Source organism: Dermacentor andersoni, chromosome 1 (assembly GCF_023375885.2).
Source record: "Dermacentor andersoni chromosome 1, qqDerAnde1_hic_scaffold, whole genome shotgun sequence".
Lineage (NCBI taxonomy): Eukaryota > Metazoa > Arthropoda > Arachnida > Ixodida > Ixodidae > Dermacentor > Dermacentor andersoni.
Window position 1 is genome coordinate 387,757,109 of NC_092814.1, and position 15,571 is coordinate 387,772,679.

The 15,571-nt window shown below is 44.9% G+C and overlaps 1 protein-coding gene across 1 annotated transcript in view; it reads right to left on the reverse strand.

The window, feature by feature from the left end:
* Positions 1–5,780: 5,780 nt before the first annotated feature.
* The window catches only part of LOC126518729 (uncharacterized), a 65,262-nt gene continuing 55,471 nt past the window's right edge, over positions 5,781–15,571 (reverse strand). Inside the window, exons 2-3 of the mRNA XM_050168497.2 lie at positions 15,294–15,371; positions 5,781–6,251 (exon numbers count right to left, since the gene is read on the reverse strand). Of these exons, the coding sequence (XP_050024454.1) occupies positions 5,977–6,251; positions 15,294–15,339 (321 nt within the window). The 5' untranslated portion in view covers positions 15,340–15,371 and the 3' untranslated portion in view covers positions 5,781–5,976. The remainder of the gene's footprint in view (positions 6,252–15,293; positions 15,372–15,571) is intronic.

The following is a 15,571-nucleotide window of genomic DNA, read 5'->3' on the forward strand; positions in this document are numbered from 1 at the left end:
TTTTTCTTGTGAAACACAACTAATAACATTCACTAATGACTTGCATGCGTTCTTGGACTCGGGTTTTGCGACGGACTGTATTTTTTTAGACTTTTCTAGAGTCTTTGATAAAGTTAATCACCAGTTACTTATCTATAAGCTAAGCCTTCTAAATATTGACCCTTTAATATTCAAATGGATTTGCAGCTTTCTTTGTAATCGTACCCAATACGTAACCATCAATGACAATCCCTCGCCAGAGGTGCCAGTACAATCAGGTGTACCTCAAGGCTCTGTTTTGGCGCCTTTACTTTTCCTCTTTTATATTAACGACCTGCCTAATCGAATCACTAGCTCTATTTGTTTGTTTCCCCATGATTGCCGAATTTACCGAAAAAAAACTAATGATTCTGATATGGTTACATTACAATCAGACCTTGATAACGTTACAACCTGGTGCTCCCGCTGGCACATGAATCTTAACACTTCAAAATGTAAATTCATGAGAATCTCACGCAGCCAAGTATCTTTTTATAACTACCATCTTAACAACAACCCACTTGAATCAGTATCTTGCTATAAATACCTCGGAGTGCACATTACAAATAATCTCTCATGGAAACGACATATCGAACACATTACATCAAAAGCTAACCGCATGCTGGGCTATCTTAAACGAAATTTTTCACTCGCACCTTCTTCCCTGAAAAAAGGTTTATGTTACCTACATTCGGCCTAATCTAGAGTATGCATCCTCAATATGGGACCCTCATCGCTTAACATTAATTAACAGCTTAGAAGCTATGCAGAATCGGTCCGTTCGCTTTATTCTTAACAATTACCAGCGCACAGCAAGCGTAACTAGCATCAGACTTGCCCTCAACATATCTCTCCTTTCCAAACGCATAAAAATCGCTCGCCTTTGTCTGTTCCATAAAATATACCACTTAATTCCAACACTCAAGTCACGCTTTATCGAACCAGCCTCTTTTACTTCTGCACACTTGGACCATTGTCATAAGGTAAACATCCCATTCCACAAAACGTCTACCTATGGTAATTCATTTCTTCCAAAATCATGCCAGGAATGGAATCACCTACCAGATCTACTAGTCTATATAACGAACACAGATAACTTCCGTAAGGCACTTGCTAATATTATCTAGCATGCCTTGATGTGAATGTATAACGAAGCAATTCCGTTTTCTCCTGATCAGTATTGTTCATAAGTTTTCTTTTTTATTATCTACCTTATCTACAAACGGTGTATTTTGTATTATGCTTTATTTTCTATCATTCTGTGCTTATTGTCTCACTCTAGCTTGTCCTATATACCATGTATATATATTTAATCTGTATTACCGAAGTTTTCCGTTTTTCTTTGTATAATTATTTTTTTACCGTAATATGTTTTTTTTGTGTCGCTCTCGCGTAAATTTTACATAGCACCATGCATTGTCATCTGACTAGTATTCGTGTTTTTCTTTCTCCTTTTTTGCATATTTATCTGTATTTGTTAGCCCCTCCCCTCTGTAATGCTTCATTGTAAGCCCTGAGGGTACCATAAATAAATAAAAAAAAATGACATATTGCCTTTGCCGTGCGTCACTACAGTGAGAAAATATATAAGCATGGTTGGTAAGAATTGTGGCTTTGATGAAAACTTCTTCAAAGCCCTTAAGATAAAGGTTGCTGCAACGACCACGTTCCAGCGGAGGGGAATCCTGATCCTGGACGAAATTCAAGTAAGGAAAGAAATGGCTGTCAACTCGCAGACAATGACATACACCGGCCTTGTTGATCATGGAGAGCAAAATAACCAAAGTAATGAAATGACAGATCATGGCCTAGTCTTCTCTTTTGCGCCGTTCGGTGAAGCCTACTACAGCCAGTAGCCGAGTTTGCTTCTAAAGAACCAGCTAAGGGGACGCTGCTTTCTCAACTCCTGATCCAGTGCATCGTACACCTGGAAAAAGCCGGAGTGTTCGTCGACGGAGTAGTGTGTGATGGTGCATCCACCAACAGCGCAATGTGGAAGCATCTCGGCATCACTGGTGCACTTGGTGAAGTCCGTAATTCCTTTGAGTACCCATCGGACAGCTCTAGAAAAGTGTATGCACTGTCCGACACTCCTCATCTTTTCAAGTGCATCAGAAACAGTCTTCTGGATGAAAACGTTCTGGAAAACGACGGTAAACTGATGAGGTGGTCCTGTTACGATGCCCTGTTCGTTGCGTGCGGCAAGAACAAAGCAGAGCTAAAGGTGTGCCCCAAGATAACATACAATCACGTAAACCTCTCCAAGATGCTGAGGATGCTGGTAAAGCTTGCCACTCAGATATTTAGCAACTCCGTGGCTAAAGGAATTCTTTTCTACGCAAAGAGAGGCGCGCCTCGTTTAACTAATGTTGAGCCGACGATGGAGTTCACGCTCTTTTTTAATGATCGGTTCGACGCTTTAAATCGGCGGTTTCCTGCAGAAGGCTTAAAACTGGAATGCAAGGATTTCTGTGTTCTATAATCTGCGTCCGAATGGCTGGACTCGTGGGAGCAACAGGTCGTGAGCGGTGAAATCCACAAGGACCTCCTTTTGACGGTCAACCGCCGAAGGCCTACGCCTGACCCTGAAATTTGTGCGCGAACTGTGAATTTACCTGCTGAAGGACTGCGGCTTTAAGTATGTATTGACAGCCAAGATAAATCAAGACCCACTGGAGTGTTTCTTTGGAATAATCCGGCAAGCTGGTGGTCAGAATAGGCACCCAACGTTCCCCACATTCCTACAGCTGTACCGCATGCTGAGCTTGTATACTTTGGTAAAACCGCCAATGTTTGGGAATTGTACGGTGCCTGATAAAAGCCAAGCCGCCGTCGCGACTTTGGCTGATATCAGAGAGATATATAAGGGGTCAGCAACGCAACGTGCAGGAAAGTTGCATTAATTGAAGCAAAGGCTTGAAGGCTCATCGATGAAGAAAGCTGGGAGTGTGACGACGTTTTCGATTTAGACGAGCCTGACGCAGACGCAGCTGTAGTAGACTGCATTGTCTACTGTGTTACAGGGTTCGTGTCAAGAAAAATTCTAAATGAAACAACCTGCTCCATTTGCAAGGATGCTCTTGAGGAAAAAAAAAGGTCTCGCAAATGTGTCCAAAGCCGATCTCGTGAACTGCAAAACCAGGGGCTGGCTCACGCATCCAAAAATGCACTTCTTTGACTTCTTCAAATACACTGAAGAAATGTTCACTAAGTATGCAGGTCACAGGGATGCATACGACAAAACTACTGATGCCGTGCTGGAAAATTTCCACTTCACGTTTCCTTGCAGCACGCACAAAGAAGAAATGCTGGCGAAGTTGCTGCATTACTATATATACCTACGCATGCATCAGTACTGCAGGCAATTGAACAAGCATGATGCAAAAATGAGTCAGGACTTGCGCAAAATGTCAAAGCTTGTGTAAACACGACCTCTTCAATGAACTGAGCATGAACTTTCTTGCTTTTCTGCATTCCGTGTGCTTTCATCGAACATATTGTGACTTGTTTTGTTATCGCTTTTTTACTGAAGTTTCTAAACTTCAATCAATAATTGAGAAGAAAAAACACGTGTTGATTTGATCTTATGCTAAATATGCGGGGAATAGCAAACAAAGACGACTGAGGCATTTGAACAAGTTATGCGAAATAAAGTTGATTAAAATATTACATGCTTCATTAAAAAACGTTCTTAGTCTGTATCACCACGCGATTGCGACAGCCCGCGCGATCACACCAGTAGTTGTCCCAAAGTCCTATAACATCATGTTAATACCACCGTATTGCTCAGGCCTTACGTCATTCAGGTAATATATATATTTATATGCAGCCTCCACCAAAACTAAACCACAAGCCGGCAATCATTCCTCTGCCCGATTTGTTTCATACTGCATGTGAACTGCGATTTGGGGGATCACGTTGATGTCATCGTATTGCTCAGGCCTCGGCTTACGTTATTAAGAAAAAGTAAGTTACACGCAATCTCCAGCGAAATGACAACACGCCGGTACCCATTCCTCCGCCTGGTTTATTTCATACTGCACGTGGATCGCAATTTGGGTGTGAGACTTTGTCGTCACCGTGCAACTCATTTTTACCATTGTTCAAATGCCCAGACCTCACCGTAAATACAAACCGTTCGAAAGTCCTTGAAAGCGCTGTGTTGAAACGGAAAAGTTCAATGCCTTGAGCAAAGTGCTTCTAACACAATGAGTGGGGTGCAGTGACGTGGCGTGCGAAAAGCAAAGCCAAAAGGGTGTCAGTTTCTCGCGCCATCTATCGGCGCTCCCTAGAAGCAGAGCTTTACCGCGGCGCGCCCTGTGACGGCGTCTTCTCACCTAAGCTACTTACACCATGGTCTAATCATGCATAATCAGTGTGTACATCTCATATTATATGGGGCGCTTTCGTAGTTTTTATGACGTGGCACGACATACAGAGAGAGAGATTCTTGTTTGCGGAAGGAAAAAATCGGGGTTACGCGCAGCGCAGTAACTGTCTCAGTTGAGGACACCTCAACCGCGCTGCACAAGTGGCGCAGTGGGTGGTGACTTGAAAATATTTTGACCAATTGTAGAGGACCGATTGCAGAATTGGAATAGAAAAGTTTGAAAGAGCTTTACGTTATACCGCTCCATGTCACTTTGACGCTATGAGTTTTCGCAGTTTTGTAACGTCGTGTGACAGACAGGCGAAGTGGGTGCAGCCCGAAACGTTTGATCTACGGCAATCTATTAGGGCGAAAAAGGCATCGAATGAGAACTAATTATTTTTCTTTCGTTCTGTCTATTTACGCATAATCAGTGTGCACATATATCAGATGGGGTGTTTTCGCGGTTTTCATGACGTCGCGTGAGAGACTAGGGAAGTGGGTGTGGCCCAAAAATTTTTCCACCAATCATGGAGGGCTGACTGCAAAATGGGAATAGAAAAGTTTGGAATGGTTTTACGTTATAGAGCCCAGTTCTGCAAAGATTGTATGAATGAACAAGGACACTAAATAAACATATTAGCAAGCCGAAACGATGCTCGCAGGTCCTTGGAAAACGCAATTTACGGCTAAATGCTGAAAGAGATCTCGGTTTATGCATTCAAACAAAGCACAGAGGTTGCAAGGAGTATAACCGAGGTCAGCAAGGGAAGCCACAATGTGGAGCCAACGTTTCAACATACAACCATTTTTGTGGGAGCCCTGACGAAGACAAATCCTCTCGCTGTCTCGTTCCTTTCTCTTCCACTGCCTAATTTAATTCCCCCTGGCGCGTGCGAGAAGACACGGCCTCATCGAACCCCCTTCTCGGCTCGCTCTCGAAAGCTTTGCCTCGCACCAACCGAGTACGGCGCGCGGCCGCGATGTTATCGCGCTTGGACTTTATGCGGAACCTCACGGCGGCGACGACGGCGGCGGCGAAAATTAGTTTGGAGTGTCCACATAATTGTTATCACAATAAAATCAGCCGTGGTCGGTTTCGAAGCTGGCCCCCAGCCCAAATGGGCAAGAACGGCGGGTAGGGGCAGCACAACGGTCGGGGGTGACCTGGCCCGGACCCCAGCATTTAAAAGCCCCATACTTCAAAACATATCTTTACTAAGCAACAACCAACCTCTAGATATTTTGTTAGTACGCACGATTAAACGGTAAATTCTGCTCGGGAATGGGGGTCATCGAATGCTTTGCACGACAATCGTTCACCGTCGCGAAAGCAAAGTGCACCGCCGACCAGTGCGCACCGATGTTATGCCCGCATACGAAACTCGGCCCGACTGGTTGTCCGCGTAGCCGGGACATTAATTAGCTGTGCATCTGAAAAGTACATTTCTTATTCATATTCACTCTTTCAACCGCGACAAGAACTGTACACATAAATATTTTGAAAACTATGGATTGGCGAACAATAAAACTGGATCGACAGCTGCCCAAGCGGTCTCTTGTCGGCAGAAGGACGTGCGTCGAGAGCCTCATGACCCGCCATTTGTGGATGTGCTGCTAGCGTTGGCGATCACGGGGCTGGCTATTTCGTAGGCGCTGTAGTTGGCTCCGGTGCCGTGCTGCTTGTCGCTCAGCAGACGCACCAAGAGCAGCACGAGCAGCATGCCGCCCGCGGAGGCGGCGAGCATGGTGGCGAACACGAGCAGGAACACGAGTGTGGCGCGCCGCTCCTCCTTGTCGCCGGGGCTGGCCGAAAAGGGCAGCAGGTCCGCCAGGGAGGGCGTGCCGCCACCGCCGCTGAATACTGTCAAAAGAAGTGCGCAACACTTTGGCGCTCTTGATCAAGCAGTAGGTAAGTATTACGGCACACGGTAAAATAATTTACGCCGTTAAAAGTGAATGACCGTGTAAATTGGTCTCTATCTCGCACCCAGAAAGGATGTATGGGTGCGAGTCACAGACACATTCACACCCTCATTCACTTTAAAAAGTGTAAATAATTTTGCAGTGCATATAAAGTGCACTTATTGACAATCAATGTTCAGCTAAGATTGCTAAACCGTAGTTGAACGTTCAGCAAGACGTTTGAAATAAATTCTATGCGAGCAAACACTCGACAACTGCAATTTTATTTCCAAGTATGTGTGAGTGGCCAGGTCTTTATTCACATAAAGCTTTTACGCAGGAATCATTCGTAAGAGCCCATGCCAGGTAATCCTAATACGGGACCTAATATTACCGCAGGTGGCTTGCCAATGGAAGATAGCAGTTGCGAGCCAAAAGCTTCGTGAATTCGGTCCCTTTTCGCGATCAGCTTCCTTCGGATAAGCTTTGTGTCATTCGACCTTAACTGCAACGAGCGTGTAATACTCACTGTTGTGCTCCCCTTTGGCAGCATAGGCAATGCGTGCTGCCTGGCAGGACGCGGATATCCCCCCCCCCCCCCCGCGACCCACAGGTCCCACGATGCCGCGAAATACACGGCCTGCGGCCCCGCTTTCATTAACAACTGCGGCAAGATAGGCAAGTAGGTAAAAGAGGGTCTTTTCTTAATCTGCGTCATGGTTACTATATGAGGGCAGTTGAAAAACTCGCTTACCGTGTTTGCTGACATATATGAAAATGAGCTGTACTTGCATTTGTTGGAGAATCTTTTAGCTTTTTAATTTAGTTATATATATACGTCTGAACTCTACCTAGCCAAATTGTGATATTTAAAAGATGTCAGCTTCAAAACAAGGAAATTAGTGTTGTGTTTTTATTCAGTAATGAAAATGGACTTTCGCCTTTGAAATTTACCATATTCTGTGTGAATTTGGCTCTAAAACAATGATAATGAAGTTCTTTTTCATTTTTGCTGGCAAGAGGGCAATTAGGTTTTTAGGAGTGCACCACAAATGTTTTTGTATTCTTTTTATACCTCTAATAGATTGGTCTCAACTCAGTAATTAGGCTGTGGAGCTTCAGTGCCTTGTTTAATCATACATAAACAATAATTAATACATTACCTTTTAGTGTGACAGCTCGAATCATGCGCCAATAGTAGTGCGGCTTCAGATGTGAAACAGAAGTCTATACATGTCACCAAAACTCAGACGTGGTGGTCTCAGTGTACCACACACAAAAGTCACGTACACACACGCTCACATTACGACCATGCTGCGAAAACAGAGATCAGAGATCATAACAGGGGAGGTAGTCCTCCTGCATTTAAAAAAGAAGCGCGCATTTGGCAGGGTCAATTTGATACGTTTTGGTGACAAGGCCATTAAATCACCGTCAACTACTGGATTGAACCAAATGGCTCGTGCTTGAGTTTTTTGTAACACCGCATGGATTGCAATTATGGTTTCGATGATGGGGACAGTCTCCTGCTTCAATTCTAAAATAGTGCTGCCCTTGGAGACTATTTCAAACTAGTTTCATAAAGTGTGATGTAATATTTATTTGTGCTCCTCAATCAATTGAGGCTCCATATCATAATCCGGGCCTTGGAAACCACATAAAAAGTAGGAAAATGGGACAGAAAATGTTAGTGTGAGTACTCCGTTTTTTGAGTTCATCCTAGGTGCATTGATTTTATAAGGGAGTAATAATTTTAACGCACAATATGTTTTACACTGTTCACATCTTGTTTCAGCTCGTGCAGAATACTAGAAACCATTGAGCCCGCCAATTCCTGAGTAAGTAGCCGCGTCTTTCCCTGAGGTGACACGAAAAAGGAAGTTCTGTACCCGTGATCTCATTAACCAACTTTATCCATGGGAGTCCCGGTTGTTGGTAGAAAATTTCAACAAGGTATTCCAGGGTAAAAATAAGCTTTTTCCAGTTAGCAGAAATGGTGGGCCTCCGAATCAAAACATTGCTCCAGGGTCCACTGGGAGCTCTTCATGGTATGCCAGCCACAGCTCAGTTGAAATTGCAATTGGTATCTTTTGAAAACACTACAAATCAGTTTTGTGTGTGTGCGTGCGTGTGCGTGTGCGTGCGTGCGTGTGCGTGCGTGTGCGTGCGTGTGCGTGCGTGTGCGTGCGTGTGCGTGCGTGTGCGTGCGTGTGCGTGCGTGTGCGTGCGTGTGCGTGTGCGTGTGCGTGTGCGTGTGCGTGTGCGTGTGCGTGTGCGTGTGCGTGTGCGTGCGTGTGCGTGCGTGTGCGTGTGTGCGCGTGTGTGTGTGTGTGTGTGTGTGTGTGTGTGTGTGTGTGGCAATGGTATAGTTTAGCAGCCACGATTTACACAAAATAAGTCTTTTAGAACATTGGTTACTGCAAACATATAGTCAGTAGAACGTTGCGAGTACCCCTTTGCTGCCTTTTAAGTTTACAATACCGTGCGAGTCTTAGCCGGTTCTTTCACTGCACTGCTTGCTTTATTTGCAATTATATTCTGCTACATTTGGTGACGCTCTCAAACGAACCTGATTGGTCCCTGTGCTCGTTTTATAAACAGTTGAATTACCATTTTAACGGGACAATCTTTTTCTGCTGCATTGATAATAACGATTCCTAAATCATCTGAAAGGAAGTTGCATTTACTAAGGAGCCGCTCTTTAGTCATATCCATAGCAACGGTACAAAATCGCAATGGTGTTTATGAAACAGACTAATTTTTTTTACTGCTCCCTTAAGCATCTAAGAACAATGAGGCAAGGTTGTGTCTGTGTAGAGACAGGAAACATCGCTTCCGCATGCTAGTTTATATTGCTTAATATGCACTCTCCACACAGTACCACTCAGTCCTGCTGCCATTAATACTACATGCAGCCGTTTAGAGTGCAGTTCACCTGACGTGATAGGGGTAGTTAAAGGCTGTATTTGGTCGTGGAAATAGTATATGTGGCTTTTCCATATGAATGCATGCACGTTCCTGCCAGTGCAAATCTACTGGCACATAAGATGCACGTGCAGATTAATCTACTCATGACCTGGGAAAAGAGGGAAATATAATTGGGCGTTTACTGCAATATTTCATACAGACATGCATATTAAGTGCACTGTTAGAGCCGAATATGCACGGTATAGCATGCTAATACTGATCCACTAGTCTCACAAACAATAGTTATTTTCTGATTCAGAAAGTGAATAATAATTTACAGGCATGGTGCTCGAACGTGGAGAATGGCTAAACATGACCAGTAGACTGGGATCTATTATGTGACTCAGAGTATGCTTAGGCTAAACTGCAACACTTCTTTAAGCTTTATCTTAAATTCTTAAGGATAAAGTGGCATAATGAACACTTGCTGCTTGTGCCACACATGCATAGCGGCAGACGTCAGATTTTGTATGAAAACCTCCAATAATGTTTTATTATCAACTCTGGTACACATTAAAGCTGGTGAGTGCAGATGCCATTTGATTACTAGAAATGCCTATGCCGTATTTTCGCGATTCTAAGCCACCCCCCTCTATTTTTGCGAAAAAATTGGGGAAAAAAGTTTGCATGCGAATCTAAGCACCCCCCTATTTGTTAGGAAGAGCGCGTAGCCAAGGCCGCGAAACGCGCTTGCTCACTCTGTCGTCGAGCCGGAGCCGTCGGAGTCCCGCGCTGAGACGGCGTCCGCCGCGCGATGTTGCCGCACAACCGGACTGCAGAGCCGCGCGGACTCGTGAGTAGCAGTGATAGTGACTGAGCATCCGACACAAGCGGTGGGTTCACTGTCTGCACCGATTTTTCTTTTGGATGTTTGCAAAATAAAATGTTATTTCTCGCACCCGTCTCGTCGTGATGTCGCATCGAAATAAAGGAGGGGGGCGGGGGTCATTCTAGATTTTTCGAATCTAAGCACCCCCCCCCCCCCTCAATTTGGGCATCGCGATCGTGAAAAAAAGGGGGTGCTTAGAATCGAGTAAATACGGCACTTGCATAAGCTTAAGCAGGAACAGTGCCGCAGTTTAAAATGAACGTGTGGGAAAACAATATGTAGAGCATAAGTACATTTCTTTCTGAACATTGAGATAATCATTCCGGTGCTGGTGCAACGTATTGACAAAACGTATTATGCTACATTGTAATGATTACTTCCTGAAACGATTATCACTTTGCTATGTGTGCAATATTAGTGTTACAGAATCAAGGGCTTGTCAAAAGCTCATCTGGTCGGGAACCGACTTGGCACAAGAAAGAGACTGACCACAGTTTCTTAACTGTGGTCATTGCCTGTCTTGTGCTTTCGTAGTGACATGTAAAACAAGAATTCTGCATTTCGAGAGCGTAAATATGGTATGTAGAGCAAACTATAGCACCTGCGAAGCTGAAACAAGCCTGAACATGGAATTTCTGCACCGAAGCTAATGCAGTGCTTCGCAATGTGGCTGCTAGCGGTATGTGGAGGGAGCATTAGCCGAGCTACCATCTAGCTTGTAAGGGTACATGTCTTGAGTGCAGCTTACAAACGAGAGGTAACATATCCAGATCAAGCTATAAGGTAGACGTCTACTAGCTAGCTGCGTGCTTCGCGGCCCGGCACGCTATGAAGAGCCGACACGAGCACCACTTAGACGACTGTCAAGGTAGAGCTGTGTTCGACCACTGTCCACCACACTCTGACAGCACTGGCAGCCCGGCGGGTCACGTTCTGAAACATATATTTGAACTTTGCTCCTACTGCAACTGTTTCCCATTGGCCTACCCGAGTTCACCGCTTCACCTACGGTATTTCGACCTGCTGTACCAGATTTGAACGCTGGATCTGCTTATTCTACGGTGTGCAGTATTCTCACTACTGCGACAACCCATGCCATCGCTGGAAGATGGCCGCTAAGCGCGCTATCAGGAGCTGACACGAGCGCCACCTGGGTTCTTGTCAAGTTCGAGCTGCATAGAGCGCTATCGACCACACTTTGGCAGCAGCGCCAACCCCGGGCGGAGACGTTCTGAGACCTATGTTCGAACTGTACTAGTGCGAAAACTGTTTCCCCATCACCTGCCAAATTCACCTGCGCCTACCCGACAGTGGATGTGGCGAAGTTTTCACCTGCTGTACAAGATGCCGCAACGCTGCATCTGCTTATTTTGCTGTATGCAGCGTTCTCACTGCTGTGACAATCCGTGCCATTGCTGCAAGATAGCCGCCCGGCGTGCTTTCGGGAGCTGGGCCGCGATACCTTGCTTTCGCTTATCATCAGCAGTAGCAACTGCATATGCTATGTCCACTGCAGGACGAAAGCATCTCCCAGCCATCTCGCAATACGCCCGTCTGGCGCCAGCTCATTCCAACTTGCACCTGCCAATTTTGTAATTTCATCCGCCCACCGTATATTATGCGGTCCTCGATTGGGAGCGCTTCCCTTCCCTTGGCACCCATTATGTAACTCTCATTAGTCCATTGGTTAAATAATCTACGCATCACATAGCCTGGCCAGCTCAGTTTAATTGGCCCAATGTGAACTAGAATATTGGCTATACTGGTTTGGTCTGCGATACACACCGTTCTCTTCCTGTCTCTTATCGTTATATCTAACATTTTTCGCTCCATTACTTTTTGCGTGGTCCTTAACTTGTTCTCGAGTTTCCTTGCTAACCTCCATGTGGATGCCCAATATTTTAGCACCAGCCGAATGCAAACATTATACATTTTATTTTCAACGACAGTGGTAACTTCGTAGTCAAGATTCGGTAATGTCTGCAGTATGCACTCCCAACCCATTTTTATCCTTCTGTAAGCTTCCTTCTCTGATCAGGGTCTCCTATGAGTAACTGACCGAGATGATGGTACTCCTGCACAGACTCTAGATGCTCACCGGCGATCATGAATTCTTGTTCGCTTTCCAAGCTAATGAATATTACCGTTTTCTTCTGCATAATAATCTTCAACCCCACTCTTGCAATTTCTTGATTAAGGTCCTCAATCATATCTTGCAGTTCATCCCTAGTGTTGCTGAACCGCACAATGCCGTCTGTAAATCGAGTGCTGTTGACATATTCGCCGTTGATCTTCACTCATAAGGCTTCCTAGTCTAATAGCTTGACTAGGTCTAACCATGCAGTGAATGGCATTGGAGAGATTGTGTCTCCTTACCGGATCCATTTCTTAATATGTAATTTTCTACTTTTATTGTGCTAAACCAAGGTAGCTATGGGGTCTTTCTAGATATTTCCACATGTATCAGCTATGCCTCATCTACTCCTTGATGACGATATGTCTTGACGAGTGCTAGTATGTCTGCTTAATCAAATGCCTTTTAATAAGCTATGAAAGCCATATAAGGAGGCTGATTGTTCTCCGCAGATTTCTCAATTACCTGACTGATGACATGGATGTGATTCATCGTTCTCAATTACCTGACTGATGACATGGATGTGATTCATCGTGCCCAACCGTTCCTGCAGCCAGCCTGTTCTCTTGGTTCATTGAAGTTAAGTGTAGCCCTGACTCTACTGAAAATTCTCTTGGTGATTATTTCATACAATGCTGAAAGCAAGATAATGAGCCTACAATTCTTCCATTTTTTTACATGTCCGTTATGACGAATTAGTGTAAGGTTAATATTCTTCCAGTTCTCGGGTACACTTTAAGTCGTGAGGCTATGTCTGCAAAGGGCCGCAAGCTTTTGAAGCATAATATCTCCTTTATCTTTGATTAAATCGACTGTTCTTCCATCTCACCCTGCCGCTTTTCCGGGAATTTTCTTGAAAGGTCCTTGTAAATTTATCCGTAGTTATGTAAGGAGCTTCTGCATTATGTTCATCACAACTTCCAATAAAGGTAGGATGGCTGCTTTCAGTACTGTACAGGTCAGTATAGAATCCTTCTGTTGCTTTTCCTATATGATCAAAATTGCTGATGACATTACCCCGCTCATCTTTCACTGTATACACCTCGGCTTGTCCTATGCCAAGTTTCCTTCTCACTGATTTCATGCTGCGGCCATTTTTTGCTGCTTCCTTAATCTTTCCGACGCTACAAGTTCGAATATCGCTTACTTTCTCCTTGGTTATCAGCTTAAACAGTTCAGCGACTTCTATGTGATCGTTTGAGTTGGACATTTTGATTCTTTGTCGTTTGTTTATTAGGTCCTTTGTTACATTGGAGAGCTTACCTACTGGTTGCCTTGGCGCCTTACCTCCCATTTCTATTGCTGCTTCTGAAGTCAGCATAGTTACGGTTTCATTCCTAACTTCTATGTTGTCTTTATCTTCCTATTCGAAATCTCCATATATGTTCGCGAGCAGCAGTCTGAACTCGGCTGCTTTTACCCTGACAAGCGTTCGCTTCTATGCCACTCTTATTGTTCACCATCCATGGGCGGCTGATTCCATTGATAACGCGGGCATATCATCGCTCTCACAATCGATGGAGCACGAAAAAGGATAGCATCGGAAGGGCATCGCTGCCCTCACATGAATCCTCCAATTCAATTTCACTTCTGTACATTCCGCCCTAAACGAAGTAATTAAAAATCAGCGCATTTTAGTTAATTGACACAATTATTGTCGCCATTTTTCTTTCTGTATGCACGTGTGTACCTAGCGCCGTATAGCCTATCTGCAAAAACGTCTCGGACCTACAGCTGCCAGTTTCCTTTGAAATATTTTTTCCGCGCAAAATGTAACACCTCATATGTACTTTAACAGAGCAGAACTTGGACGTCGCTTGGTGAGTCCTTTGTGGTGCAGTGGACATAGTGACCTGTCCAGCAGTGCACTAGCGAACAGTGCCGCAACTTGCAGCAGTAAGAGCAGACAACGGGGCGAAGGCGCACACGGCGCTTGCAGTGATATCGCACTGTGGTTTTTAAGGCCCGGCGAACTGCAAAGCGCAATTCCGTGCGTTTGCCTGAGAAATGACGTCGTTTGTACGAGGCTAGTCACATTCATGACCTCAGGTAGCACATAAAGCAGAAAATGAATGCAAATTAGGCTGCAAATGAACCCTGCAAAGAAAGCTAACCGCTGCAAGTTGAAACGTTGGAACCCAAGCAGGTATTTTGTTCTTTTTCTATTTATTGGTGTAGATTGGCGAAGCAGCACCAAAATCACGACCAAAGGGAGACGTGCATCTCCATTTTTGTGCTTTTTGCGCTGCTTCGCCGACAGTTGATGTTTCGGTACATCCCCGTTCACGTTACACTTTTTTTACGATGTCTTGGTGATTATAATGTAAAAACCTAGCCGAATGTTCAGTCTTGGTCTATTTCACACAGTTTCGCTGTACGAGAACCGTCAGTGACGGCCGGTGCACGTCTAAGGCTGCTGTTGAGGGCGAGTAAGAACACGCCGCTGCATTCGCGTTCGCCTTCAATGCAGAGTGCACAGAATCCTCTACCAGACGCTGCCAGAGCTGAAAAGCACGAGGAAGGAAAATAGACCCTAAATATAAAGACGGAGCCACTGTGAGGACTGCAAAATGACAACTCCAAATCTGTCTGTTCACCATCAGTTCCGAGTCTCCGTAGCTGTTACATCCGCGGAGGTAAAGACAATTTACATTGAACTCTAAGCACTTGCAAATGAACTTCTCCTTTATTTACGTAGAACAACTAGACAAAAGCAAAGCCTACCGTTGCCTACGGACTGCGGATATCCAAGTATCCAATTTTCCATGCAGCGATGGAACTGAATGGCCTGACCAGCTTCAGTCATGTTTGGTCCGTGCAACTGTCCGTGCACGCGGGAGAGCAACATGTTTGTTCGGATTCGGTTTTACGGGATATTTCGGCAAACGCCAAAACGAAGAAATTAACGAACATAACAAACTCAGCTGGCGGCTGTGCCTGCTGCACCCGCTGTCAAGTGCTGTTACACTCGCGGCACCGGCATATGAAGACGCCACCTATACAAACTCATCTCGTGCCTATTGGATAAAGAGGTCTGAGTAAGTCAATCAAGTATGACAAATTGCTATTACCCTTTTTCTTGGCTTGCCTCAGGTTTTCGTCGTCGGCAGGATCCATCGAGGAGCCGCTGGCAGGTTCAAAGAAGGCTCCTGCGAGGTATCACGCTTGTGAGGCTATTTGGGGAGAACCGTCAGTCGTGGAGTCATAAATAATATTATCGACGGCTGTCGGTCAATGCCGAAGAGCCCTTCCGAACCAAAAGATTTGCACATTTTGTGAATTTGGCCCCCAGGTCTCATCAGCGCCAATTCATTAGGGCATTTGGATGTTTTCTGCTTTCGTGTAACTC